Genomic DNA, 24,627 nt, shown 5'->3' with positions numbered 1-24,627 from the left:
TTGCATACTGTACACTACAATAGAATATGATGTATCATGGTTGTATGATTGCTTATGGATGTGTCATGGTATCTGTGATCATCTCCATGGCAACTAGTGTGCAAGAAACCTATGTCAGTCTGAATAGGGCAGCATATCTGTCTCCCTGTCAGAGTTATTACCATAACACAGTAGATAGATTGTCCTATTTGACATCGTTTGAAAAAAATAACGGCATAAATGCCAGCAGGTCTGTTCGCTGATAACGGAACAAACATGGTTTGTCACATTGTGCATATATACATAACATGGTGCTTCTGAATAATACATCGCATGCTCCTAAATGGGACACATTATTTCAACTTTGAGGAGTAAATACATGAATATGCCTACAAAAAACTATATGGATACTAAAATCATTCACAGAATTATTCTTTAAAAGTCACCTCCATTCTTCTTACTCATAGTTGTTTTCATTAATTCAATTGTTTGTTGTTATGGATCAGTAGCTTTAATTTTATATTTTCATTTTTGTTGTACAAAAACCAATAAATTTTCCTACTCTTTCCCTAAAGTTCTATGTCTGTTAACTTTTATTTTGTGATTGAAGAATGAATTCTAGTCCAGACAAGAATTGTTGTCAACAGTACGATCAGACAATTTGCACATACAGGCTGCATTGACGAGTTGAATACACACCCCAGTTCAAAATTATTTGGGGAATTAAACAAGAAATTATATTTTACAAGCAGAACATAAATACTAGAAAAGTTATGATTTTTATTCTTGATTTAAAAAAAGAATGGTTGAAAGTTTGCTTGAGGAAAGTTTGAGAAACAGTTTGTCTTTCACTTTCAAGACGCGAACTAGTACCTTACAAATATGCAAATGTTACTCAACAGTCAACGAACACTTGAGAGTCAACAATTACTCAAACAGTGTTTTATGAGGAATACTGCCACATAAGTACACAAATGATTTAAATTTATTGAGTCTTTTTTGCAGAATTATTGAAGAAAATTCTGTTGTTACAGAACTTGCAATATAAACCTGCAATCACAAGGTAATTGTGCATCTTATGTCAAGTGGTTTAAGAGATGTAGATCATCCTGTCAAAAATGTTGATGTCATGACAACAAATGCACTTATTAGGAAGGTCACAGTTCTCATTCATTTGTTATCAAAACACTCTCAAATGAATTATGCAAATTGCTTGAATGATGTCATGTGCTTGATTGTGACATCACATTTTGGTGACATCATCAATAACACCAAGCAATTGTTTATGTCGGTGATATTAAGGCGATACCGAAGGATTCAAATTGTTAAGCAACGGTTGCTAAGGGAAATTTCAAAAATCAATCAAAATGCAAAGTTTTCATGATTTTCTTTGCATAATAAAGATTTGCAGAACCATACAATTCCAAAAGACGCAGGTTTGTCGCGCGATTAGTCAGTGACGTCACACATATACAAATTTTCACAGCTCTATTTTAAAATGTTTCAGCTCCTACAAATTTGCACCAAATTTTCCAAAATTTCAGAATGTAACACATGAGATACCTGTTTAGAGCCCCTAGCATGGATTAGGTTATCTGTTCAAGTACAAACGATTTTTGAACAGGAAAATATCTACTGTGTCATTTTGTGAAATTTTGAAGGGTTTTACGGCAATATCTCATAAATGGTCCGGAATTTTTAGAAACGCATGCTTATCTATATTCTCAGCTATGACTTCAATAATCCTACAAAATATCAGCTAAATTGGTTTACAATTGAGAGAGTTGAAAGATTTTGAGCATTTTCAAAATACCAGGAGTCGAAAATCCATAGAAAACAACGGAACGGTAAGATTTTGCACGGGCAAAAGTGCGCGTTTGGAACGTTGCCAGCAATAGCAACCAACGTGCTCTTTGAATCATTCGGTATCACCTTAAAACCTTCACCCTGGAAACCTGTTCAGCCTAATTCCCTGTAAACAGGTCTATTTGTCATTGATAACAACATGTTGGGCCAAACCATGGCTGTGAATTTGTTAACTCTGCCTGTTGTAAATTTTAGTTTTAGGTAGTATGCACCTAAAAAGTGATGGAAACTTTTGCTCAAACTTTCCACAATAAAACCTCTTCCTGCCAAATTAGGGCTCATCATGCAAAATTTGGTATTATAGAGAAACAACGTCTGTAACATTTCCTGATTTTTGAAATTTAAAAGTTTTCTCACTCCGCAAGCTTTAAAAGGATCGCAAAAGGGGTAAGCAAAATGAATATAATAAATTTGAGAGTTCAGATATCTGTCCCCGAGGCACATTCTACGGAACTGCTCTCTTTTCCATGGCATAATTTGATAACAGGGTTGATAATTTTATTTTCCTTTCAAGCAGGACGATCATAAAATGGCCATTACCTTCACATAAGAGATACTTGCAGATTAAGATCTCGTTTATGAACTTGAACCCTGATTTTTATTCTTGATTTGAAAGAGAATGATTGAAAGCCGCACTGGGAAAGTTTGATCAACAGATCAAGTCTTTCACTTTCAACGTGCATAAATTCTGTAGGGGCATTGCATATACCGTACTCATTGACATTGAAATATCTTTGGAAGTTTGGCAAGCACTTCACAATCACTTTTTTGATCACATTTTGATCAATATTACGTACAGTTTGATGTTTGATAATATCAATCTTGAGGCTGCTGGGGATTCTTCTGCAAAAGAGAGTCACCTTTCTGAGAAGATTCTATCTCTCACACAATCTGCTTGTATTATTAGTATTGAACCTTATCATGTATGGTATGTATTGAAGTGATGTGTTTTACAGAAAAGGACATTGTAATATGCAATGATTGTTGTCAACGCTCTGTATTAAAATATAATTGTTTTCAATATCACATGAAATACATTTAATGGTAAGTTTTTACTGTAAGAACATCATGTATGGGTTGTCTCTTTCAAACTGGATGATAATCATTACAAATGGCTTGAAAAAAATGGGAAAAAACTTGGAAAAGTCTCCATTACATGTTAAAGAACACAACAATTAGTAGCAAAATGCACTTGAGACTAAATTGATCACCAAACTCTGCACATCTTAGGAGAAAATTCAATTATTAGTCTTAGAAAGGTTATTGCCAACAACCACACAAGAGACATCATTTGAACCAAGCTGTCAATACAATTCATTGGATAGAAGCCACAACTACATATAAAAAAATAAACAAAGATAATTTATGACAAATAAACATATCATATGTATACATCCCTTCTTATAAAACTGTTAGATTGATGTGTATGTAAAAAAATACCGTCAAGGAGAGTGTGCTCACATTCGGTTTGAATTGGTAAATTCAAGAAATATTTAAACCAAAAAAACAAGAATGACAAAAGCAAATAAGGTCTGCAACTTAGGTACTGGAGGTCGTCTTTGGGAACATGCATATCAACTTCTATAGCAATGGGACAAGCAGATCCTACATACATAAAGCAAATGTCAACAAAAAAATTAGCCAGAGAAGCTTGACAAAAAGAAAAGGGAGAGTGGGGAAAAAATAAAGAGTGGGAAAAAATGTACAAGGGATCTGGTAAAAAGTAATGCTACCTCATCAATCTTCTAGCCCCTACCCCCTCCTGAATATCAAATGTTCCACCCCTTATATAAAACCAGCTGGCAGGAAATATATTTACAACCTTGGGGATGTTTTAATTAATGCTATGAGTGCTATCATTCGAATGTAAACAACACTTAAATCAGTTACAGATAGTGAAATGCCTTCCACTGTGGGGGGGATTACGACATCTGGAATTATCCTGGATCCAAATTTCTCATCAGTTCTTGTGTGTCTTACATGCAAAAGTTGCAAAAATTGGTTCGCAATGAAAAAATTTACCTCAACTTTGTTTTCTGGATCAAATTTTACTACAAATTGATATTAAATATGACAAAATTATGTTCACAGCCTTCGAAACTCTCTCACAACATATCCTGGGTTGGTGTAGGTCATTTAAGGTCACAAACTGAGAAAATTACCTATAATATAAAAATTTGGGGGTTTCCCAACACTTTGAGCAGAAAATTTATCTAATAACATCCCTCGGGACTTTTGTACCAAATTACAAAGCTATCAGACAAGTAATTTTGAGAACAAGTTTTCTTGACCAAAAATGACAAAATTGTCTTAAAAATACAAATTTGTATATTTCAGGACAATTTCCACATATCTAACTACCGGTATTGTCCTCCCTTGATATCTGTACACCAAATATAAAAGCTGTCTGTCCAGGGGCTTTAAAAAGAAAATATTTTTTAAGATTTTTGACCAAAAATGACAAAAATTGCCCCAAAACAGTAATATTTCCAATTTTGTCGTAATTTCAACAAGTAGAAGGGTAACAACCTTGCAAACATCCAATCCAAATTTGAGAGCAATTGGGCTAGCAGTTTCGGAAAAGAATAAATTTTACTTAAAATGAGAAAAATAACCAAAAAATTCAGCAAAAATACAAAATTCGAGATATCTTCACAATATTCATAAAACTGATGTTCATCAACCTGAGGAACCTGTATACCAAATATCAAAGCTATCAGATTAGTAGTTTTTGAATAAAAAATTTTTGACCAAAAATTCGGAAAATTGCCCAAAAATTACAAATATGAAAATTTCTATTAAATTTGCAATAACTTGACTGAGGTCATCCTGAGGAACATGTATACCAACTTTCAAAACAATCAGATGAGTGGTTTCAGAAAAAAACATTTTTTGACTAAAAAGTGAAAAAATTACCCCAAAAATAGAAACATGCAAATTTCATCCCAAATTTAAAGACCTAATTTAGAATATCTAAAGGAACCTGCACACCAAGTTTCAACCCAATCTAAGCAACGGTTACAGAGTTTTAGCAATTTGCAGTGTTTTTTTCTTTTTTCCCCTCATTTGCATATTTTTGACACTGACAAGTTCATTTGAACAAATTCACATCTCCATCCCTAGGTGCACCTGTACACCAAATACTAAGACAGTAGGTGCTGCGGTTTAGGTGTTTTTGATGTGGACGGACATACATACATACATACATACATACATACATACATACATACATACATACATACGTACATACATACATACATACATACAGACATGCAAATCGGATGCAAATGAGCTTATTCAGCTTATACGATAACCTCACATTGGTACACCAAATGTGACCTAAAAACCAATAGATTCACAAAAAGAGAACACTAGTACAGTAGTGAATGTAAGTAACCAGCTTGCTTTCCTTTCAGGTGAATTGATTGTTTTTACAAACACATCAAGCCGACAGACTGGATGTTATTTCCAATAAAGGCTTTTTAATGTTTGCCAACACATAGTTTGAGGGTGGCCACAATGCTGGTGGATGTTTCAGCTCATTTACAATATGGGAAAACTATAGTTTTATTTATTCACATTTTGTTTGTGCTCCAGGATTTGATGTACAGCTGAGATTAAGACGTTCTTTTCATTACGAATGCCACTCATATATTCATTTTCTACTTGAAGAGTTTTAAAACTCAAAACTAAATGTTATTTACACCTACAGACCTTCTATTACCATTGTAAAGCTATAATTATGCAACGTTCATGTTTAAAGAGGCAATCCCACTTGGTAACATTTTTAAAACACATTTTTTTAATGCCAACGGTCGATATTTGACATGGCGACTGCGCGCCGATCGCGAGATATCGATAAAAACATGTCCTCAAAAAAGTTAAAGTTTGAATTCCGGTGGCCCACCTGAATTCAGCTTCTGAACATAGAACGTTCGGCACTAGGGCCATTGTCAACTAAGCTATGGAGTACGAGTCTACGCTGACGCTGCTGTACGCCACAGCAGTACCACTCGCGTCGGTGAGCGGTCATGTCCCATGGGAGAAAGTCGAGTCTTACTGACTCAGCAAAAAAACCGAAAAACAAAGTTTGCTGATTCCACAAGAATTCGCATAGGTGACTAGCACAGATAGGTGTGGTTGATACATAGTATGCATAGTGGCCGTCGCGTGGTGTGCGCGCATACCACACGCGGCGGCCGCTATGTATCGAACCACGCGTAACTGTGTGGCAGACGACAAAATGTAGTCATCAGAGGCAACTAATATTTTACACGTAAAAACTGATATCTATGTGGTATTGTTTAAAAATTTAATACAACTGATTGAGAATAATGAAAACGACAAAAACTAAGGAGAAGTTTTAAACAAGAATTACCAGAGGTAAAGGCATTGATAATGATGTATATAAAGTCATCGCAGTAGGAGGTAATTTAATTGCGTCATTCGAACGTTTTTGGACTCCTTAGAATATCGTCAATCAGCACAACAACACACTTTCGGGGGATTTCGGGTCATAACCAGAAACGATCGTAAAACTTCGGGATGTGAAAAATACGCTCGGGAAATGACATGTTTTTATAGATATCTCGCGATCCGCGCGGAGTCGCCACGTCAAATATCGACCGTTGGCATTAAAAAAATATGTTTTAAAAATGTTACCAAGTGGGAGTGCCTCTTTAATTTCAAATATAGTATGTTGATGATATAATGACCTTGATTATTGCAGCAGCATTAATGCATTATTTACAAAACAAAGAATCCTTTATAATCATTAAATACACACCTACCCAGTGTCTACCTCAGTCAATCCTATACAAAATAAATGAATTTCAATCCAACGGCTTTTTAAATTCAGCACAATGAAGGACAATTTGTCCTTCAATATTTAAATGTCACGCCATAGATCATGGCAAGATAGAGCTCACACATTTAAAGAGCAAAGTTACTCTCCTTTCTATCCATCAGTAATTCTGTCATGATGACGCGTGATCCATCCTCCAACATGAAAGAAGGGTTGAATATTTTATCCAGGTACCAGCATTTTTCACCTTTCTTTATACAGTATTTATATTGTCTGCCCTTTGTGTAGCAATACGCCATGTTCACATCAATAAACATTGGTTTCTCACCCAGCAAATATCTGAACGCCATATCCTTGCATAATGGGATTTTTAATTGCTTACTAAAGACACGTGCAGATATTTGTCCTTGTAAAAATTAATTTTCACAAATATTGTTGAATACACAAACAGCTTCTATTGCTGAACTACATGACATAATACGAATAATATTTGGCATAAACTTGCACACCAATGTCAAAAATTGTGAAAGTAGACTTCCTGCACAGCAATAAATGTGTTTTAACTTGCAATTATTTTTCATAGTTTTTTTTAATTTGCAAAATTCTATTCTCCCTAAACAAGTTTGAAATAATTAATACTAGTTGTACATATCAATGTTGACAAATTTTGACAATGTACAGAGTATCTCTTTTTTCCTGTGAAAGACAAACACTTCTCTTCTTGCTACGATCAAAAACAAAAAATAGACATTAGTTTAAGCACGCTCTTAATTCTTGGATTTCAAATCAACAGTAATTCTTTTTCTCTCATCTTATCCTCCGTCCTCGTATGATTTAAATTTCTTTTTTAACTTAATTCTCAGTTGCCACCCATCAAAGAGCTGGACACTCATTCGCTTTGCATTAGCTATTTTCTAGCTCCTATTCACATTCATTCCTCTTTCAAAAGAAGAATAAATTCCTTGTAAGAGCCGTGTTTTGTAACAGCCTTTTTTTATTCATTTATTTATTTATTTATTTATTTATTTACTCACTGAGATATTTTCAATTGGTGTTTGTAACCGGATCTCTAATTGTTGAAAAATAGATTTTAGACTGGTTTAAAATTCAGCTTTCCACAATAGCACTGAAAATCATGAAGACTGTGTTGACTGACTAAACACTCAGCATTTCAACACGATTTGAGGAAAAGTTACAAGAACTACTCTTTATAGAAAGAACAATGAAAAATACTTCAAAAGTTACAGCTAAGTGAGTTTTAACTGGAGCTCAACTAGAGAATGTTTCTGTGATGTCAAAATACACTAATGCTTTGCACAGACAACAGACTTGTTCTGTGATCCACTCAGAAGATGAAGCTATCTTTAGAAAGCCCTAGGATTAGTAGATAAACACCTTCACTACATTAAACAGATTCCTCTACCGAGGCCAAGCATGAGCAATTGGCGTATTATGTTGAGGAAAGTAGAGGCAGCAGATGTTAGTTGTAACGAAAAGTAAATTGGATAAAACTGTGTACAGTTGAGATGTAAGATACAATACCCTGTGCCGTATTCCCATCAAATCAACCTAGCAGGCTGGTGAACCTTTACAGAATCAGCTTTGATGCCTAAAAGCGCTTCATTTCCGCTACAGCGGCTTACAAACGTATTTACTCCTTCAAAGCACTTAGGTTTATACCAAGCTGCGTTGCAATTACGTCGCTAGAAACATCATAACAATGACGGCAAAACAGAGTAGTTTCAGCTCCGTACTGATTCAGCATTAAATTGAAATTATAGGCCATGGCTTCCTCTTTGCCTAGAAACTGTTTGAAAAAATAAATATCACAAAAACTGACAATGAGCCCTAATTTCAACAAATCTGAAGTACCTGATGCCAAGGTTTGGAATGCTTCCTTTAAACACATTTTTTTTAATCATCAAACTGCAAAAATTGACGTGAAGTCATTTTGTACTTGTATGCTGTATCAATCAAGGCTACATTTGAGGAAGAGTACAGACTAGACAATATCAATTTAAAGTTGATTATATCCAATCAGTATTTAAAATAATGCTGATCAAATTCAGGTTCCAAAAGTTGTGCTTTGGTTTGAGATTCACGTTGATTGAAAGGCTGAAATTGCACGTATGGTGTAACACTTTTTGAAACATGAAATTGATATTAAGTGATCAATATGGTACTGGGTTGTTAGTCACCATGACAGTAATTTAAACCAAAATGAAAACGTAAATGCCAAAGGTAAAATAGTGAATAAAGTGCAAAATCTTAACGTATTAAGGTCATCTGTCAGCAGGGTAGAACAGAATATTGGAGTATGTTTTAGAAACAATGACCCCAAAAAGGAAACCTAACATTTCAGAGTTCAAGGAAACTATATTAAATGCATGAAAGTACATGAAAAGGCTGATTATACTGATGAATATGCATGAGGTAACAGCAGAGTAATAAATGCCACACTGGTACACAGCAGGGTAATAAACGCCACACTAGTAAACAGCAAGGTTGATACCATTTACATTCCTGGAAAGGGTACGACAGACCCAATTTACGTACTGTAACAATTTGTACACAAATTCTATACAATTTTCATTGAAAACTGAAAGTTAATGAGGTTGTCATTTTACCTTTTGAAATTTTTGCTTGATTGATGTGTTTTAGAAGTGAACCTTGATGAAATGTGAATCTAATAAATATTTGGAAAAATAGGAAAGACTGAGATTTTTGAATGGCAAAAAGTACCAATACATGCAGCAAGCTAGATGTAAAACTCTAAGCTATCACATTCAAGAATTTTCTAATATTGAGTCATGCATGATCATTTCAATCGTAATGTCAAATTTGATATTTCAGTTATCAATCATATCACGTATAAACTTGCTGATATTGAAGGTGAAACTCAGAGGTAAATGAATTTTCTGTTTGGCAACAACGAAGTGAGGACTAGTTTGATATTGTGATAAATTTTGATGAATTTTGCTGGATTGAAGATTTTGAAATCATTTGTTCTTATAGCTTCATACAAATTTATTTCAAATGCATGCCTTGACCTGAAGAGAAGTGAGATCCACCTTGTTTATATAGTATGTAGTGATGTTGCTGCCTAGATTCTAATATCTTTTTGGATTTATACAACATTCATCTGCCTTAATATTGGTTACCATAGTGATTAAAAGCTTTGTAAGTATTGAAGTTATCACACTTCTAACCCTTAAATGATGCTTTCCTGCGTCTTAACACAGTTCTGCATACATGCATACAGGAAAGACAATGAAAACCTTCTGGGCAGGATTCTGTAAAATATGCCATCTGTTTGAACTTTGTTTACAGTGTCACACACTATTGCTCGGAAAGGCTTCAATTTAATCTTTCTGGCATATGTTCTGCGGTTTGATCATTTTGACATCTATAATCCTAAAATGTACTGCTGATAAACCACTTCCTTGTTGAACAAACACATATCAATAATTATTACGTATCAAATAACTCAAGTTTGACAACCTTAGCCTGTCACATACATGTACTTATTATTGATTTAAACACAGGCAGGTGGTGCCAAAGGCACTGGATAGAATAGATGGAACTGTTGATCAGGAATCCAACCACACATTATATTACTAGTACACAGTTTTGAAATAAATGCTATCACCAAGTGAATTTCGATAGGAGAGATTATTTATAACCATAACTTTATCCATCACATTGTATGGCCAAAGGTTGATAAAGTTGGTAAACAAAAGCAGAAAATGTACCATACATGCACAAAATCAAAGCCTGTTCTTACAAGAAAATTTACAGTACAATCCAAAATAATGGATATAATTGTGTTTTGTTCATTTTAATATTCTCTATTTTTTTAATCCCATTAAAAGAAAATAATGCTAATGCAATGCAGTATAACACTACGTTCAAATTTTGATCACAATCTACTGATAATAATATAAACTATGTCCTTGCAACTCAGTATCTTAATGGTCAGTCTTTTTAACTGAATCGGTGACATTGGGCTTTAGTTAGTGACCACTACCTATCTGACTTATAGATTGATATATGGCGGGTGCCACATGTGGGGCAGGATGCGCTTACTATTTTCGAAACACCTGACATCACTTCTTGGTCTTCTGGCCAGAGGTCCATATATCTTTCTTTCATGAATATGACTTTGTTTGTGTACCGTCTATTTACTGTCTGTTCTGTGCTGTTTAGTGTCTATAATTACAATATTGTCTTACGAATTCTGTAATTGGATTATGGATTGGTATGATTGCCATTAATTTAGTTGTATTTTGGGCTTAGTTGACACTGACACTAGTTTTTATTCAGAAATTTTTGCACATTAAATATTTGACACCACATACTAAGTTCATTTGTTACTGGTGTTTTGACCTCCTTCTTTTTCAAATGAACATTTCAGATCAGTGTTTATAACACGTAAAAAATCTGTATAGCACAGCATAAAAATTTTTTTATGTTTATATTAGGTACACGGTCATCATGGTACACCTCCATACTGTCATAGTAACCATATAAATCTTATCCAGAGTGTTTCAAAACTGCATCTGTTGTACACCTGCTAGTCAGTGTAAGACAAGCAGATTTTCCACTGTCTATGATTTCAAGTTTTGAACAGTAGAAAACTTGAAGAAAATGCATGACAGCCGCAGGTCCTCATGATTGGATAGCAGCATGCTGTGCAAATATATTGGATCTATTTTTTCTAGAGCTTGGTTTATCCAATAGGCACAGTTGCCAGGACCGATCCAATGTTCTACTTCAAAAGAAATCTGCAATGATAAAGGTGTTCAGCTGGGCAAACACCGAGAACCAGCAAACTATAATTCTGATGTCTAATTTTTGCAGCTGGACACAGTCAGGCCTAAAGGACTGTTAATAGAGCAATCTGCCTAGTATTTACAATTCAAAATGGGTGCAATCCCCTCTGCCAGCTCTATGGGAAAATATTAAAAATTTAGATTTCAACTAAAATAAAATGGTGAAAACTTTATTTACTTCATAAGAATCAATATGACACCACAAGTAGCATACAAGCCAGGAATCGTAAAATTTGAGCCAGAATGTCTGTTCCCGAGGCTGATTCTGTTATAACATGGGAAAGATTATTAAATGATAATTAGTCTGTGCCAAGTGGTATACATGTCCATGCAAATATATTATACTGCTAGTAGATACTGAAAAATCCCAAATGAAAAATACAATTTCTCCCAAGTGTAAAGTATTAGCATTAAAGCAATGAGAATATTTTGAACATAGAGTCATTACCAAAGGACCTCAATGCATTCTTCAGAATATTAGTGCAGCTTATCGCCTGATGTAAAGTCAGAAAGTGGAGGGTAATGTATGCTAATGTCTGACTGCATACCAGTACGTACTTTGCAGTAATTTTGTCTTAATAACCTTATTATTATACATCTCACACTCATGACAAAGCCATGGAATTGGCCATAGTGCACCACCAGTATCCCGGCTAATTTGCACCGCCAGTATCCACTGTGATGTAAGCTTGGACACATTTTCACCTACACGTGCAGAGGGCAAGACAATGCCTAGCAATCATCCAATGGGTCCCTCCCAGTATACAGTGCATGTGTTATAGCCATGAGAGAAACTGTGCTTACGGTGCCTGGAAACGGTCGATGTTATGGAACTGGCATACTGTACAGCTATTGTTCTCTCTGGTAGATATATAGTATGATATAAATTATGACTAATTCATATGTGGCATCTTAGTGTAGTGAACATTTTACAAAGGTCATTGCTAAGAACACAGTCTCTTTCTTGGCTTTATGGAATGTATGAAGAGTAGGTGATAAATCTTGATGCTGTGTGCCAATATTTGTTATGCACTGTAATTAAAGGCCTAGTTTCAACTAGTTCTGTGTACCTTTTGACATTTCTTTCAAACGGTAGGTCATAATTCATGGCCCTGAGTCTGCACTTTTTATTTCATTCCTTGGCGCAAAATATTATTTATCAACCTCCTGTTGGAATAAGTACAAAGCCAGATATCACAGTTGACCATCAGTAGTCAAGATTAAACTGTTTGCCCACATAGGCAATGCTAGGAGACAGGCAGCACACATTCTTTTTGCAGATTGGATTTTGCTGCTTGCCTTAGTGTGGAAAACTAGATCAAAGACAGGATATAAATATCTAAAAAGAATCATTAAAATTTACAGAACATCGCCTTGAAATTTCTTTATGTGATTATGGGCAATAAGAAAGCAGTCGGTCAAAATACTTTTGAGCATATTAATTTCAGGCAAACCCTGGGCACTTTCAAATGTCATCATAAACATATATTACTGGGGAAATCTCTGTATCAAATAACATGGATTGCAGATGAACAAAATGTTTGCAGATTTTTAGGCACACCGTGAAAGACGTTGTTTGTTCCTGGAAAAGGCAGGCCTATACATTGACATCCTAGTGCAATATTCACCATGCAGTACCAGAAGGTTCACCGCAAACAGAATTGCTGTCGCTGGAAAAATTCCAAATGGCCCCCTCTCTCCAGCAACAGCAGATCATTACTATCAAGACAGAATTCTGTGCAATATCTGCTCCTTCAGGGATGCTAAAATATTCAAAACATTAAAAGTCAACCAATTTTGCTCCTATTATGGCAACAAATCTAGCAAGAAGTTTCCAAAAAAATGACACAAATACTAGCTGCCGCTTATCTGATAGCTCTCGATTATTTTTGAGATACAGCACGAAACAAAATTTCACCAAATTATGTAATAAATCACATGATGTCTGTTACCATGTAAAATCTATTTTGCCTTCAAATTAATGGATTTTTTTTCAGTATATTTCTTGGACCAGTGAATGGGGCATTGCATGCAATAACTAACAACTGCAATATGAATATTTTTCCTTATGCAGCAGGGGGCATAATGTCATCGAGATAAATCTTCAGAACTTGCTGCACATATTTTTATACAGAACAACTGGCATATATCATACTGTTTTTATATAATTTTCAAGATCTAAATGATGTTCTCAATTTAGTTAGATAAACTGCTCTCAAATTTGAATTTCTGACTGTTGGGAAAACATATTTTATACAGTCAGCCTTTGAAACTTTGAATACCGTAGCCATAGTGATTATGAATTACTCATTAGAAACTGGGAAACGAAGCTAATCATCTGCTGAATCTTGACAATAAATCAAGGGGATAGATATTTGAACTCTTAAATTTGTATAGTTCTTTTGTGATCTACCATTTTGGGGGGCTCATTTTGTAGCTTTTTGAGTAAATAAACTTCAGTCTTATTTTTGAGACAATTGACAATAAAAGTTTTCTCCATAGAGTTAACACAGGGATGGAAGCCATTTTGAATTTTAAACACTGGTAAATTTTTGAGAATTTGTTTCTCTTGTACCAAATTTTGCACTGGGATCCCTGATTTTTAATCTTGATTTTGATAAAGCATTTTCAAAAGTTTATTGAGGAACGTTTGAGCAAAATTTGAAGTTTCTCAATATCAAGGTGTATACTACCTTAACCTGCACTGCAAAGCAATCCTCAAAACTGCCTGCCCCTGCTGTTCAAACCTTCCACCCCTCATTGTCTAATGCACCATTCCTATTATCTTAGGTGTCCAAGGTATGTGGATTATTCAAGGGAAAACCGCAGACAAAGAAGTATCAAACGGAGCCATATAAGCTCCTTGGCACAAAACACATTTAATAATCAAAAACTCCATAATTCATTATTTATGACTAGTTTATTTTCAGCAAGCCACTGAACAGTGGTAGCTACAATGCTAAATATTTTAAAATGATGGGTTTAGGATATACTTGCCGATAAACTGGCAAATTAAACTGAATGGTATTGTAATGAACATTATGGTAGTTTTACTGGTAGACCAGCCACCTTACTTTCACATTAGGAATTCTCTCTGTTAAAAACTGACTTATTTAAATAGTAAACTGGACAGTTCTTGTCCACTTCATCAATCAATTAGCACATATCTTAAAAATGAAAAGTGATTTTCCTTTAGACTCTAATTTTAAAAAAGTGGCTCTTAATCATTAGAATATTGTAACTACCATAACCATAATATTATTTATTTATCAAAAAGTAAACACATACTTTTGAAATGACATGTCGAGTTTCTTCAGATGCCAATTTCAATGAAGATACTTTGAACTATGAAAACATTGTAACTGCTATAATATTACTTTTCACAATTTCAACTAGCAGGAATTGGAATCCTGTTCAATTTTTACAGTATTATCCTATTATATATGCGGTGGCTAAAAATATATTATGTATTCGCAGTCTCAGTTACAGAATTTATATCTGACTGCAGTCAGGGTTACAAAATTAATATCTGACTGTAGTTATGGTTACAGCATTTGTATCTGACTGCAGTTACTGTTATACAGAATTAATATTAATCTGACTGCAGTCAGGGTACAGAATTAATATCTGGCTGCAGTCATGGTTACAGAATTAACACCTGACTGCAGTTGAATATGAATAACAGTGCAAAATGACAACCTGTAGCCTAGTGTAGCATTGAAAACATAGTCGCTTGTGGTTCAATATACAGTGAAGGCCACTGGACATCCCAGCTACGGGCAGTCATTTTGGACTGTCATGTGATCTCCACACGCTCACTTCTAATAGTACGTAATATAAAAGACAGGAGTAATATACTTTCTTTGGCACACACACACAGCAGGATTTGTCTTGCAAGGCAAAATATATCAAAACATATTGGATATTTTCTTCAATGGCTTGAAAGGAAAAAACTCATGGAAAATCACCCACACATGAGAGTAAATTGGCAGAGCAAACAGCGTTGAAATAAATTTTGCACAGCTAATTTCTCTTGTGTGCAGCAGACTTAACCCTTTCACCACCATGGTTTGTCCCAAATCCATTGCTTTCTATAGTAAAGTTGGACCTGTACACAGGGAACTGGGGGTGAAAGGGTTAAGATAGAATGCACCCTGGGGACAAATATTCAGATTCTCAAATTTTTACAATTCTTTTCTTATCTACCACTTGTGGGGCTCATTTTAAAGATCTTAGAATAAGAAAAAGTTTCACCATCTTAGATTTTGGAAAATCGAAAATCTTATGTTACTCCATAAAATTAACACTGGGGTAGCAGCCATTTTGAATTTCAAATATCTGTAAATATTAGGTAACTGGTTACTCTGGTACCAAACTTTATTCTGTGATTCATGATTTTTTTATTCTTGATTTGGTGTAAGAATGGTTGAAAGTTTCATGGAGAAAAGTTTTGAGTAAAAGTTTAAGTCTTTCACTTTTGAGGTGCATACTACCTTAAGCAAAGCCATGCCAAGTTATTTCATATACTGTATGTTGATCATACCATTAAAAGGCAAGGTCCGATTGAATTAATCCTCTCAAACTTTGAAGCAAATCAAATCATTTCTGTCAGAAGGGCTAGTACGGAATTTCAACACATCTTCAAGGAGTCACATGAACCAATGACAATAATATGAATTATGTATTCAGAGGTCATAGGTCACGACATTAAAAGAAAAATATGCATCACATGAACCTTATTTCCTACTATCACTATGAAAAGATCTGAAAAAAAATAACACCACATTTCTGTTATCAATTTCCAATATTGAATATTTGTCAAGTGTCTCCAACAAGACATGGAGATTACATAACGTGTGAAAATGAGAATTATTACAATGACATTAAAACAACTTTAATGTGCAGGCTAGCAACTGAAAACTGAAGCTGTATAAAGGAAGCAAACACTTTGAAAAAACAGACAATATCTGTCCAATTTCTGATGGTGGCAGTTGACGTCATGTATGAAACACTGTATTTAGATTCACACTGACAATTGGGAAGCTCTGTCATGCAAGGGCACTCTTTACCCATGATGCATCACCTTGATTCAACCGTGCAAGTGACAATGATTGAGCACTTCTTCAGCAGCACTAGGATATTGTTATGTTTCAGAGACTCTATGAGACACTGACCACACATAATAATTTTGAGAATGGTTCACTGTTGACACTGCATATTTCAGCAAAGGCTATTCCGTGACATTGCAAATAAATTATTCAAAACAGCGTCAACACTTAAAGTTAGTTTCACAGTGTAGACCTGTTTTATATTCAAATTGCTCATGGAAAATACATAACATTAACTTTTATTATAGAAGTCTTCAACACTTCACAGACTAAACCACTTTTATATTCAACTTGCTCATGGAAAATTCATAACAAGGTTATGTAAACTAGCTTTTTTCATATCGGTCTATTTCTTAGAGTGTTGTCACACATAAAAACCAACCATAATACATTCAGTGTTTGCGAGATGAAGACATTGGTCTTAATTTATAAAGTAGATGCAGACACTGCTATATTTTTTCAAGCTGCAAACTTCAACATCGCACTTCAACCTGTAAGCCCCTATTCCCTGTCAACAGGTCCACACTCAACATTTACAACAATGGGATTCAGCCAAACCGTGGCAGCAACAGGGTTTAAACCACAGACCTTCGGAGGGTCTACGTTACATTACATGAAATCCATGACCACAGGAAAACATGCCTTGTGAGATAAATCAACACAAAAAACACAAACAGCTCTCTCCTTGCCAAAGGGCAGTCTGACACTGAATTCATATAAAACCATATAAATATTTGACAAATGGCATCAACAAAATTAATGTAAATTTAAAAAGTTATGTAATTTCTCTTTTTTTCTCTTTTTAGAAATTGAAAATAAAATCTATATGTTGCCGTTCATATTTCATATCACAGCAAATTATCTAAAATTCATCGATATTTTGAATTCAAAATGACCCGCATTGTCAGCGGTGATCATCTGTGAAAATTAAAATTCTGATTTCCACCAACAAACCTGTGACTTTATTGTGTCTTATACATTTAAAATAAGCCAATAGGAGCTATAAACTGGAGAAAAACTTCATGGCTAAGAAGCTTCCAGTGTTTGACCCTGAGGCAAATTCTGCCTTTTAGTGAAACAAAAACTTCATCAGATGTTAATGGACTGGAACAGACGCAGCAACCTTTGCATTAATGAACACAGACGAATCCAAAAGTTACCAAGGGCAAATAGGGTATATGCTGTGTGTATTGAATCAAGTTGAAATTGAATTCCATTTTTATCTAATATACCCCTTGTATTGTAATGTACGCAAAAAAATTATATCTGAATGTTACTACATAACCCCTACACTATTGAAATTTACAAGATTATTCAATTTGCAAAATCCTCACACCCTTTATAAATCTGTCAAAATATTTATTTTACAGTTTTAGATTAACGGTATACAGTCATCTGTAATCTAAATATGCCCATATATGGTCAAAGGGGCGTTCCTTGGTATTCAAAATACCCATGTGAGGGCACTGTTTTTAAAGACCGGCCACCCGCTTAAAATCTGTGATTGGTTAGATTTTCTCTTTCCAAGGTAACTGTGGCAAAATTGAAACAGGTGACAGTATACCTTTAAGGGAGACCTCACTGCAGAAGATATCTACTTAATGAGATGGTGCAACTATGTATTAGCATCACACATGTATTCACTTGAATGTATTTTTCATGTTTTGTAAAAGGGGCTGGTGACCTGTACAACTGAATAAAGACAATATATATTAACAACATAGAATGACTTGATATGAAAACAGCGTAGCCTGACAACTTGGTAAACTCATCACATTCTAACATTTTCAATATCAGAAACAAAAAACACAAGATGAATAACATCATATTACACCATACACAGTACACAATACTACTGGTACATCAGAACCAATCAAAGTCTAGATGTGAAGAGAAGGTATATTCTCTGAAATCTTTGTTTGAACAGATATGATTCGTGAAAATGAGAAACTGGATAAAAAGTAAGGGAAGCTAAAGAAATACTTTATAGAAGGGGAAGTGAATACATCCAACTGTACGTTTGTATCCAATCATCTATGCATCCTTACAAATGACTGGTATATTCTACGGAATTCTTACGACTTGTTAACATGGATCTATAGTTTTTTTTCAGCTCCATGTTGCCAATTAACTGACTGCAATTCAGGTCAAGGTAAAGCATGGATGGCTTCTGTAGAATTAACAAGAAAGACAGCCACATTGTTGATGAGTCAATTCCACTGAAAGACTACCTTCATTCTTAAATTAGGAACTGTTAAGGTGACAATAGTTTCATCTGGCATGGAACTGTTTAGCTGTAAGTGTGAGAGTTATATGAATTTCGGTTTGAACGATCACATTCAAGGTTCTACCGTATTGGCTCGGCATTTCCATCTATGTTCACGTTCATGAATCTAACACAATCTCACTGGCTTAAATTGTTTACCCTCTCAATTCCAGGTAAACAGGTCCACAATTGTCACTGATAACAGTATGGATTTGTGCCAAAGCACGGAAATTACAGGATTAAAATAATGCATTGTTTTCATTGTTGAAAATAATAAAACTTCCATATTATGTTGTTTGCAGCTTGTATTTGTTATATATGTTTACATAAAAGAGAGCATCTCAACAAAGGAATAAATCAATTACATATTTCTTTGATAAATTAAAGGGCCAGTTCACGTAGCTGCAATTTTTGAAGATATTTTCACATATTTTTTGTAATGTATGTCAATTGCAAGTTAATGTACTACTTCCCAAAGCATGTGGAAACATCCATAATTTAGCTTGTCTACAAAGTATCTAATGCACTGTTATTGTTTACATTTGAATTCTAGTCTTGACCAGAATTCACTTGTCAACAATATCAATGCAGTTTACACATGTACAGGCTGAGATGATTAATTACTGTTTATCTTAACATACTTTAGGGAGCAGAACAAGTGACCATAGTTTACATTAAAAACAAAAAATAGTTAAATAATCTCCAAAGGTACAGTTATTGGCCCTTTAAAGATTTGTGTTCATTTGACGTGGCTATACGGTACATGTAGCTTTGTTTGTGTTTCATGTGTACATGTATGTATGACAGGTATAAATCATAACTATCCTTGACCATATCAAAGAGAGCAATCCATCATATTTGTCAATGGCACCAGCAAACAGTGAGTGGGTTACGTGTAACTGTACATTTACTTAATTGTCAATAGTTGTTGGTGCATTTCCATACACTATACCATTCACAACAACACAGATATGTAACAGGAAAAAATTCTTGTAAAATTTGCAACTGGAATGTATAAAGTACTTTTGAAGAGAAAAATCCAGGCTAACGAATTTATCAAAAATGTTTCTTGTTGTAATCTGATACAAAATGGTGACAGTAACAGTTGGCAGATGGAACAATGTGTAAATACAATTCATACTAGATGTTTCTGGTTGCTATGGTAACACTTATTCAGAGACGGAAAAGTAAAATGGGCAGTTTACAGTTCAGGTGGAAAAAACCACTGAAAATTGGTAAAATCACATAATAATGGGTGTAGACTTCCAATTAATAATTATTTCACAGTGCAATCTGATGTTGTCTCATACAATATTTTCTGCAGTGTGCATTGGAAAACGATGGGTTGTTTGTAATGTTCAGCATATTTATGATCTTATCACACAGCTGTTCAGATTTTATGGTTATTTGGGGGCATCTTGCTGCCAGAATAGGATTACTATCATTGCTCAACACATGTGACAGTGCTTCTGGAATTACACTTGCAAGGCTGTGTTTGAAAAACTGGTATAGTAACGTATGCACTACATATAAGGAACGAGTGAATTTCAGCCATTGTTCATAGAATTGCACGACTTTGACAACAAGTATACTCATTACAAGAAATTCACATCATCAATTCATGACACACCTACAAATCAGAAATTAGGTGATAAATGCAGTGGTATTTACATATTTAAATAGACTAACAGGTAAGAACACGCTCACATGGACTTTATATCCTACAACACACGTGTACATCATTATACAGATATATGAAACTTTGTCCATGTAAAATGATACATACACTACAAACAATTTCCTCAAAGTGTTGTCAAATTTGAAGCCTATGCAATCTAGGGAAGCTGTTCAAATCCAAGCAATGACACAGACCTGTCAAATTGATCAATCTCCAAGAGAAAGCGTAGGCATACATGAAGTTATCCAGCTGTTACTACAGGCCAAATTTCATCGTGATCTCATACATTATTGTTGTTCAACCTCGTTCTCTCAGGCCATAGATCAATCATACTTCTTGCACACAATTGGCATAATCCAATCTGTGATGGTGGGAAGGTTAAACGACACTGACTTTTCATTTTAGTATTAACCCTTTGAGAGCAGTCATTTTTCCCTTCAAAATTTTAGTGTAACATTTTACGAATTTTATTAATTTTTCTGTAATCATTTTGATAATTTTGAACCAAATGGATATTACATTTCATTGGCTACAGTTTTTTGTCAAAATTTTGGTTAAAATCTGAAAAAATTTGGCTGTGCCATATTTCATAGACGTGACAAAAATGGACTTTGTTGCTCAAAGGGTTAATACTTGTATCATGCCTTTTGTAGGTACAGTGTATCATCACTGTTTTTCTTTCTCCTGTATTTCAGTGCTGTTTTCTAAACAATAGACAGGTTTGGCTACACGTTTTATGTGAACGTGAACGCTTAGAATCAACGTTGGCGTTGGCGTATACGTTCACGTGCAAAAATCCGTTTGGCTACACGTTACGTCACCCATTCGTTTGGCATGCACAAGAAATGATTCGGCTCGGCTTGGGTCCACAGTCTGTTTTCACATCACAGGGATTGCTCAATGGTTACCAGGTATGCCGCGAATCGACGAAGAAATTTCAAATTAAAAATAACGAAAATACATGAATATATTTGAGGATGTCAATATCATATATCCAACTAACAACGTGCATGAATGATTCACAATTTATATCATGTTTTGATACCTAAAGAATAAATTTACACGTTTACAAATTACGTGAAAACAGCTGTCTCCACGTAAATACGTGACGCCGGCTCCGTGTACGTGGAGAACTACGCACAAGTCGATGACATCATCGCAGAAATTCGTGATGTTACGCGTTCACGTTCATGTAAAATGTGTAGCCAAACCTGTCTAATCTATAAACCATACTTCACTTGATGCGAAAGTGTCCAATAAGAACCACCCATTACATAGCACATATCCAATGCTTTCTTCTCTTTGCAACACTTTGGATTAGGAATATACATAAAATCCTTCACACATTACACACCTTAGCAAATATTGATGGCTATTATTAAAATATGCAAATTTAATGATAATGATTCATTAACTATCAGGGATGAATACAGCATCTGGTGCTGCATAGTAAATTAATTAGATTTTGATTCAATTATACACTTCTGTTTTTCACAGGGTGTAACCAGGGCACAGAGTGATTTCAAGAAGCCTAAAGCACTGTATTAATCTATAGGTCATAAAATCCTTGTTTAACATGATCAACTTCTTTTCTGTGTAAATATCAAGTCTGTTGACTGTTAAAAAAACTGAACACTCAAACTACACGCTCATGTTGGAAGGGTTAATTAAAGTACCAGCGTGCCATATAAATTTGGGGGGGGGAGGAGAAATACTTCCAAAGCTTGTATAAAATGTAAATTCTTTGAGATTATGATTAAAGCCTGACAGATGTCACAAAGCCCAAAGAAAACGAGGCAAAGATGGCCGCTGTTGCTAGGTAATTTTAAACATCAAAGCAAAATGTACCTTCACACAGAAAAACTGCTTGAAAATAATCTCTATGCTTCATAAGGTGGTAAATTTACACTCACGGTAAACCTGCACACACTCAGTCATGAATTAAGAGGATTTTTTATTCAAAGATATTAGATGGGTTTGTCCCTGCTGGTGATTTCATCACCGTAATCATTAGAAAGTCCATCATTACGGATATTAATCATTACAAACATTTTACCACATGTTACATATTTGACAGATTGCATCACATTATAACATGAACCACATTCTATGATTTCATTCAATATTACAAACACGGAAAAATGTCTGATTCATAAAATTATTTTTTAAATACAAAATAACCTGTTAAAAGACAAATTTTAAATGTTTTCTGCTCCAGTGCTGTCTGTAGAAGTCAGGTTATATACAAAATATGTGAATTAGTAGTTTACGATTGAAAGAGACTGAAACAATTTTTACATTTTTTAAGATTAAAGGATGATAGTTAATAGATGATAATAATCTTTCACATTGGCTTCTGATGTCTTGTTAGTATAATATCCCACACTGCAAACCATGATAGTAAATTTTGGCTTTTTGCTTCTATACTGTAGAAGATTACTGAATAGAGAAAATTCTTCGCTGCATTTTTTTTTTTTTATCAAGTACAAACAGGCATATGTACATGTAACATTGTATAAAGCACAACGAATATCTCATGGTAAAACTGTGAAATTGTCTCTAACATTGTAGAAGAACTGTTGATGTGAATTCTGCCTAAAATGTTTAAAATTTTTCATCAATTCCCCTTTTTTAATCAGTCCTAAATTCAGCACGCACCATTCATCACTATACAAGTGTTGATGATGTATGAAAAGACGAACACAGGATTAATCCTGTATGTTTTATGAAACAGCAGCGTTAAAAGAAAGCTATACACTCCCTTGATAAACTAAGCACGAGGTAAATATTTTAATAAGCCACTGCCTTTTACACTGATTCAATCATTTCAATGTAAATGCAAACAAACCTGCTATATAGCCATTCATAAAATATCTACCATCATTAAGTAACTGGCTGGTTGCTGTAGCAACTGCAACGACATTATCGCGGTAACCACTAACAACGCATGCTTAGTGCAACATCAGTGATTCATTCAGCCATGCGATCGCCTAATGAAGAATGCGAATAGTTATTGCATTTTAATGGAAAGAAATCCGGAAAATATGAAATAAAATATTGGGATGGAAATTCACGCACCTGAATGGAGACAGCTGATGAAGACCTTGACGAGACGCGATGGTTGCTGGGGTAACACGGCCGCTCTTCCTGAGTAGACATCTTCCATGACACTCAGGTAATTATTTGTGTTTTTGTCTCCCATGGTTTGAGAACAATAACAGCTTGTATTTAGTCCATGAAACAGTCCGCTCTCGTAAATCAAATACAGCTATACTGGCGATTAATGGGCTGCACAAACAGGTGTATACATGTTACCAATGTAGAAATCAGCTGCTCTCCTACACATAAAGAAGAACCAACACAAATGCATGCAAGAAAGACACAGATTGTACTATATCATATTTCATACATATCGTGTCTTTCACTTCACCACAAAGTATTTTCAGATGTGGAAACAAAAGATAGGCAGATTGCCTGAGTTGAATATTTCATACAAACATGTTTGATTTCATTTTGCTTGAGAGCATTAAAAGGTGGCATTAAACAGTGAAAAGAAGGGAACCCTGCCATCTTAATTTTAACAAAATATTTCATCTGTATCATACCATTATTACACATTTTGAATTCACATTCTAATAAGTATGTTGACCTTTGAATTTACAGGTCCATTAGCTTGATTAAGACACTGAATGTCTTGCATCATTAACCCTTTGAGTGCCATAATTTTTTCCCACCAAAATTTTAGTACAACATTTTACCAGTTTTTGTGAATTTTTCTGTAAATTTCTTGATAATTTTGGACCAAATAGACATCATATTTTATTTGCCATGGTTTTTTATCAAAATTTTGCAAAAATCTGGAAAAAAGTTACGAACGTATATTATAAAGGTGACAAAAATGAACGTTGGCGCTCAAAGGGTTAAATGTCAAGATATAAATAAAATTCAGATATACATGTACATTGACATGAACTTCACTAACACAGAAATTATGATTGCCTATCAAAAGGCTCTGTGAACACAGTCCAGCAGAAATATTTTAGAAGCATCATGACCCAGTGGGTCACGGATCTACAGATGATCATCAGTTTTAG

General features: G+C 34.6%; 1 protein-coding gene across 3 annotated transcripts in view; it reads right to left on the bottom strand.

Moving 5' to 3' along the window:
• The window catches only part of LOC139123206 (protein qui-1-like), a 134,997-nt gene that overhangs the window by 85,025 nt on the left and 25,345 nt on the right, over window positions 1–24,627 (bottom strand). For all 3 annotated transcript variants that reach the window (XM_070689312.1, XM_070689311.1, XM_070689313.1), the window contains one exon: window positions 23,612–23,871. In XM_070689312.1, coding sequence (XP_070545413.1) covers window positions 23,612–23,735 — 124 coding nt within the window. In that variant the 5' untranslated portion in view covers window positions 23,736–23,871. The remainder of the gene's footprint in view (window positions 1–23,611; window positions 23,872–24,627) is intronic.

This window comes from Ptychodera flava, chromosome 22 (genome assembly GCF_041260155.1).
Source record: "Ptychodera flava strain L36383 chromosome 22, AS_Pfla_20210202, whole genome shotgun sequence".
Lineage (NCBI taxonomy): Eukaryota > Metazoa > Hemichordata > Enteropneusta > Ptychoderidae > Ptychodera > Ptychodera flava.
This window is presented reverse-complemented; position numbering and strand designations above follow the sequence as displayed.